Source organism: Ailuropoda melanoleuca, chromosome 8 (genome assembly GCF_002007445.2).
Source record: "Ailuropoda melanoleuca isolate Jingjing chromosome 8, ASM200744v2, whole genome shotgun sequence".
NCBI classification, from domain to species: Eukaryota; Metazoa; Chordata; class Mammalia; order Carnivora; family Ursidae; genus Ailuropoda; species Ailuropoda melanoleuca.
The window spans coordinates 67,692,836-67,700,038 of NC_048225.1; the positions used below are offsets into that span (position 1 = coordinate 67,692,836).

The 7,203-nt window shown below is 42.3% G+C and overlaps 1 protein-coding gene across 1 annotated transcript in view; it reads right to left on the reverse strand.

Moving 5' to 3' along the window:
• CATSPERE (catsper channel auxiliary subunit epsilon) overlaps window positions 1-7,203 on the reverse strand; it is a 128,634-nt gene that overhangs the window by 32,511 nt on the left and 88,920 nt on the right. The window contains exons 7-8 of the mRNA XM_019798515.2: window positions 3,855-3,913; window positions 2,524-2,599 (exon numbers count right to left, since the gene is read on the reverse strand). Of these exons, the coding sequence (XP_019654074.2) occupies window positions 2,524-2,599; window positions 3,855-3,913 (135 nt within the window). The remainder of the gene's footprint in view (window positions 1-2,523; window positions 2,600-3,854; window positions 3,914-7,203) is intronic.

The following is a 7,203-nucleotide window of genomic DNA, read 5'->3' on the forward strand; positions in this document are numbered from 1 at the left end:
TGACTAGGATGCCTATTTCTATTTCCACCTGGCTCCAGGACACTACTCACTGCCGACTACCCCAGGCTTCCTAAGTGGGATCTAGACACTTGCTTTCGGTCTTAAACATGTCCTGTATATTGCATTTCTCCACAAGGTGAATCTGAAAAAATTCGAGTACTCCCTACCCCAAAGAAGGACGTGGGGATCAGGAGGGTGGGGATAGAGAACATGTCCAGACAAGCTTGATGGATTTAAAGAGATACACCTGCTAAACTCAGACCTTTCTGCCTTCATTGGAAAGGCATGCTCCACAGCAGGAGTTAAGGCATTTTATTGCCCGAACTACCTGATCTTGGTCCCAGGACCTGATTTGTTCTGTCAGCAACTCTACCCACAGTCCTTGTTTTCCCATCAGATGTGTTCAGAAGCCTGGACCTGCCCTTTATCTTTACTAAACTATCCATATGACACATATCATTGACGGGGGTCCTCAAATCTTTCAGTCAAGACCCCCCATCACTTGATCCCTGCTCTTCTGGTGCCCAGTTGACAAAAATCAACAATCACTAGGATTAAAAATCTGAGTTGACCTGCAGGTGGATCTTGAACAGAAACATGGGTAGAGAGTATGGAAAGAGTGAATCAGGCTGTTTTCTAGGTTACCCACTGCTATAGGGCTGACAGTGTACTCAGAATTGGATACCTAATTAGAGAAATTCTGACATATAGCCCAAACGAAAACAGTGAGTGCATTGGTCTTCTTTAGTTAATATTATTTTCTGAAGTGTGGAGATAGGGCAGGACGTCTCTTCACTTAGCCCAGAATCAGACAAAGCACATTCCCACTAACTGGACAGAAAATTGAACTGAGACAGGAATTCTAAAGGTCCTCAACACAGAAATGTTGGTAGATAATGTGTTAGGGTGTAGTCATCTCTCCCTGGGAAAATTCAGGCTGGAAGGAATTACTAAGGCTTCCTGGAGACTGGCTCACTGGGGTGGCTTCACTGCCGTCTGTACAAACTAGGCGCAGAGGGCAGAGAGGGTGGCTGGATTTGAACTGCCTGTGTCTTGGGGGCGTGCGGAGAGGAAGGAGAAGAAACAAACTGGTAGTATTAGATAGTTACTTTGTGACAGGCACTGTGCTGGGCACTTTAATGATCTCATCTGATACTCTCAACAGAGTAGATAAATACCGGGAGGTAGGAGTTACATTTCCCTTTTAGGGACGAGGCCCCTGAGACTCAGTATTTAGTAGCTTGCCCCAGCCAGTAGGTGGTGGAGCCTGGATCCAAACTCAGGTTCGATTAACCTGCTTTTGTAATGCTGGGGCTGGGCAGAAGAACGTGGATGGGATCCCTAAAAAATCTACTGATTAGACAGGAAGAGGGATGGAGGAAAGCAAGGTGCTTCAGGAAGGTGTCTATATGGAATTAGCAGCTGAAGATGGAGAGCACAGACCGAGGCTGGGGAAGAACTGGATACGTTGCTCTTTCTTGCCTCCTGTGCAGAAGAGGCTGGAGGGGACAGCCCGGTGGCCAGACGGGGGGAGGGGCTGGTGTGCACCTGCAGGCAGTTTCCTGGGGAAGCAGGGTGTGTGTCAGCAGCCCTCAGGCTCGGCTCACACCTGACTCAGCTCAGGGCACCCTCCAGATTCATGGCAACTTGCCCTGGTGGGAAGAGGCTCCTTGTGCTGGGGTCCTGAAGGGCCGGGACTGGACATCATGTGCCTTTGAACTCTTCTTGCTGTTAATTCCTCGCTATGTTATGCCTGGTATACAGTAGGTGCTCAGTGCATGCTTACTGATAGGCTGAGAAGGAATAAAGAGAGGGGGCATCCCTCAGAGTAGAACAGACTCAGGAGGGGTGGTGGTGGGGACGGGTCTGTGTTCAGTTTCCTGGCACGTGAGGTTATCTCAACACCCCGGTGCTGTTTCACGGTGCTGTGCTTTCCTAAACGTGCGCTCCTGGAATTCCCTTTCTATCGGCCCGCCCACCTTCCCCTTACTCTGCCAGGTCTCGGGCCTCGCCCTGCCCTTCCCACTCAAAGCCGCCAGCTCTTGGGGCTCTCCGGCAGCTGTGGTCTCACACCCCCTACACGAGCTCGTGTTTGCCCGGGAGGGAAGAGCCGGCCTTGGCATCTTGGAACTCCCGTTACCTAGCCCGCAGACTGAAACACGGAAACACGTGGGTACACCATGGATTCTAGCTTTAACATTTCTTCGAATGAAGAAATGATCCATGTAGACCCGACTGGCCATCTTCTCGGACAGACCATTTCCCGCTCGAGTTCCCATTTGTTTCCGTTTTCCTTTATCCAGTTTTATCTCCAAAACCGAATCGCTTCCCATTTTTGTATGCGTTTCTCACCTCGCTTTCAATGGTAAGGCCCCGGAAGGCAGCACTGTGGTCAGTCCGCAAAGGGCGACAACGCCGTCCCTGCGGCCGGACGAGACGCACGCTGCCCAGGCTGGGGGCGCGGCTGGCCCCCAGCTCGCCGCTTTACCGAAGCCAAGGCGTTGCTCTACCGACGTCACTTACCTTTTGGGCTATCGGACACGTTTTTGAATATTCGCTGGGCCGGAGCTGCACAAGCAGGAGGCCTGTGTTCTGGTCTCTAGGAGAAGGAGAAAGAGCGCGCGGAGGGGACTACAGACTCAGGGAGGAGGCGGGCGCTGAGTCCGCCTGCCCTTGGAGCCCGCGCACGTCGCACGGACACCGGGGCGGAGCGGCAGGACGGACTCTAGAGCCCCGGGAGGGGTGCTGGTGGGGACGGCTGCCAGCGTCTGCAAGGGCAGCTGTGCACTGAGGTCACCCTCAGCTCATGGCGGGCGAGTGCAGGGTCGGCCGAGGGGGATCAGAAATCGCATCTACTGAAATCCCCCCCCTCCCCCGCCCAGCCTCGGGCCCTGGCGGGTGGGCCTGCATCCCAGGATCCTGAGATCGTGACTGGAGCTGAGATCAAGAGTTGGACGCTCAACCGACAGAGCTACTCAGGCGCCCTTCTGTTTTATTTTCCTAACTGCACTTATACCTATTTGCAATTATCTTGTTCATTTATTTGATTACTTGTTTTTTGTCTTCTCTCACTAGAGATATGTCCCATGACGGCAGGACTTTGTCTTACTTGTTAACCATGTGTTTCGAGCACCTACAAAGTGCTTGGCATAGAGCGGGTGTTCCAACTCACTTGGAGGAGCAGCAGACTAAAGAAAAATGGACTTTTTTCTAGAAAAACAATGCTATTTTTCCAGAAAACCAGTCAAGTCAGGACATAATGACAGCCGTCGAAATGCCTCAAGGCACAATTCCAGGCCAGTTGCTTCCTCCAGAAATGGCATGCTCAAGCGTTACCTATTCCAAGAGTCAAAGATGGTGTTTTCTCTGATTCTACTCGTAGTTAAAGACCTTCTCATATTAGAGTTCTAGTCTGCCCAAGGATAGTATGCAAAGACTTTGGGATGGGAATGAATGCTAACACATGCTTGAAAATCACTGAATTAAGAAATAGCCCATTTTTCATTTGATGGAATGAGCACTGGGTGTTAAATGCAACTGATGAATCACTAAACTATCTCTGAAACTAATACACTATATGTGAATTAAATGATTTTAAATAAAAACAAAAATAGCCCAGCTTTGCATCTTTAGCTGGACAAATGGAAACCTCCAGATATGTTTCATTTAACTACAAGGAATATTTTACATTTTTATACAGAATAATAATTTCACATCTAACCAGACACTTAAAGAAATTTGAAATCTAGATATTTAAAATGACATGAGGCCATGCAAGTAAAAGAATATCTACAAATCAATCATCTCAATAGCACATTTCACATCGAATAGGTTCTTTTAAGAGTCATACTTACTGCAACTTGAAGTAGTCATCCACTGCCTCGTAGTTTATAGTCTGAAAAAATGTTACTGTCTGGAGAAAAAAATGAACGTTTGCGTAAAACACTAAAGCTGGGAATGGGGACATTGAATACTTTCAGGACCGATTTAAACCTTTCTTTAGGTAAGAAAAAGATTATATTTAGCATTTTTTCCAATTTCTTTTTTATCTCAGAAACTCCAATTATGGACATATTAGATTTCCTTTGTTACATTTTTCTTATTTTCTCTGCTAATTGTGTCTTATCAAGTCCTTTTATTTATATTGCTTCTCTCTCCCTCTTCATTTACTTTAGTCATTGCAAAATTCCTATTTTCATTTTTCATTTATGTCCTGATGTGCAGCCAGCTCTCTCCCATTTCCTAATCACCTTGTCTCTGGACCTTTTCATTTCTTCTTTGAGGTTTTTAAATAATTACAGATTGTTGTCAGTAATTTTTGAGACTATGAGGAATTATTTGCCTGAACCTTCTCTTATTTTTGAGTAATAAAAAAAAATCCATTTGCCTTTTTGTATGTGTTCCTTGCTATTTTCTTCCATCTGGGGCATGTTTCATCTCAATTTTCAGCATTCCAAAAGGTTTCTATCTTTTCAGGATAAAGCCATTTATAGAACATGTGTGATATTAGAGGCAAAAAATTGTAAGCCTCACATTTTTAAAGCATGGTAACTATAGTCATTATATCCCCCAAATTACTTTTTTGGTGGTAGTTCTTTGTTTTAGATAGATAGATAGATACAGACAGACAGACAGACAGACAGACATCTAGATACCTTTAGAGAGATCAATTTGGTTCTGGCTAATCTGGTGTGATTAGAACAGAGACATTGTGGTTCTAAGACAACCTTTACAAAAAATCTTACTTTTGAGACAAGGTTTATTTATTCATATGATAGATGCTAAATGGTATGACACAAAATATACACTCTTCCGTGATAAAGTTGAAGGCTGTGGAGGTTGTTACATTAACAATAAATCTAGTTTATGTTCAAGGAAAGGAACTAATTGTCAAATTTCCACTTGTGTTCTATTGTACACCATACTTTTTCTTCATATGTAATCATTAAAATAACTTTATAAAGATGTTCTTGCACATAATTAGGCTTGAAGATTTTCATATTTGCTTTTGTGAAATGTAAGCATATTCTCCAAGATTTGCTTGTCAATTGTCACTTAAGTGGTGCTCAAACTCGGGTCTGTAACTCAACCGTATTATTTTGGATTATCATCACTGAAAATATTTACCCAGTGGAACTATTTAAAAAATATATTTTGTGAATGTGATCATCTGTTTAAAAACCATTTCATTATAAATAATTAAGAAATGATTTGGAGACTTTCATTCCTAGTAGTGGGAGGTAGGTTCTATGGACAAACTTCTGCTCTTAAAAACAAGAAAACATATGAGAACTGGGTGTTATATACAATTGATGAATCACTGAACTCTGCCTCTGAAACTAGCAATACACTATGTGTTAATCAATTGGATGTAAATAAAAACAACAAAACAAAACAAAAGAAACATAGCACAAAACCTACAAACAGCAGCCTTTTAAGAAGTCGCCTTAAGAGCACCAAATAACTGACAAGAGAGTAGGGAACTATTAGCCCAAAGACAGGGAAATAAGGAATCTTGAGAATAAAGGAGAATACCAGAGCCCATAGTCTCCTTTTAGCCTAAAGGCATTTGTCAACCTAGTCAGGAGAGGGGGAATTCAAGATAGAGAATCAAATTGGATATCCTCCTTACATTAACCTGTGTTATCAGAAGACTATATTCTCAGACTAAGAGTAAGTCAGGATTAAATCTGTGCCCTCCTTAACCCTTCAGTGACATCAGTAACTAACTGATCAGAAAAAGCAAGAAAAGGAAAAGTTTGTCCTAACAATCGGTGGCGATGAGTAGGTTCTTGCATTGCTTCATACCCCAGAATTGTTTTCCTGGAAGAGTCAGGGGATTTAAAGAAGCTCAAGGCAGTAGTGCCCCTAGACATGCCCCTGACCGTGGCAAAGATAGATCATTTTAAGATCAGGACATATTTTTATCAATTTCAGGGAATTATAAATACTTTTACAAATGAGGCCCTTGGGTGGTACAGTTGGTTAAGCATCTGACTCTTGGTTTTGGCTCAGGTTATGATCTCAGGGTCCTGAGATGGAGGCCCGTGTGGGAAGTTAAAAAAAAAATTTTTTTTTTTTAAATCAGAAGAGACAAATAGAAAACGAATAGTCAAACGGTAGATTTAAACTCAGCCATATAAAAAAATTACATGAATGCACCCAATGAGAAGGCAAAAATGTTCAGATTGGATAAACAAAATCCAACCTAAAAAAAACCTTAAAGACACAGATGGTTAATATAAAAAATATTAAATATTAAAAGAAAAGAAGATACGTTGTGTTCACATTATTCTAAAGAAGGTTGGAGTGGCTCTATAAATATCACACAGGTAGATTTTAGAGCAAAAATCATCACTAGAGTAAAAGGGGTCATTCATAGTGATAAAGGAGTTGATTCATCAAAAGGAAATAATAATTCGAAATGATTATGCTGAGTGAAAGAAGGCAGATAAAACAGAGTACATACTGTATGTTTCCCTTTATATAAAATTCTAGAAAAAGCAAACTAATGTATAGTGACAGCAAGCAGATCAGTGGTTGTCTAGTGATGGAGAATGGAAGGAGGGATGGTTTACAAAGGAGCCTGAAGAAACTCTGAGCAGGGGACATGGGCATTATCCTGATTGTTGTTATAATTTCATGGGCGTATACATACATCATGTTTTATCAAACACATTAAATATATGCAATTCATTGTATGCCAATTATACACAAATAAAACACTCCAAAAAGACAGTCTTTGAGATGCAAAAAATTCAGTAAGAAAAGGCACACAGCCCTATAGAAAAAGTGACAAAACTTGAATTTCACAGAAGTGGTAATCCAACTAGCCAATGTGGAAAATTGTTTAACCTCATTAATAAGAAGAGGATAGCAAATAACAAAAATAACACACACACATTAGTTGGGCAAAAATCGAAGTTTGACTATACCAGTTATTGTATAGATACGAAAACCTGAAACTTGGAGATGACACCATGGAAGAACATTTTAATGACTTAGGGATAGGCAAAGGTATCTTAGGACACAAAAGGCAATAGCCATAAATGAAAAATATTTATCAAAATTTAAAAATTCTACTTATTAAAAGGGAGCACTAAGAAAATGAAAGGCAGCGTTCTGGCTCAAGTTAGTGACGAGGAGGACCCTGAAAGCACCTCCTACCACGGACACACCAAACGGACAGCTGCTTGCGGAACC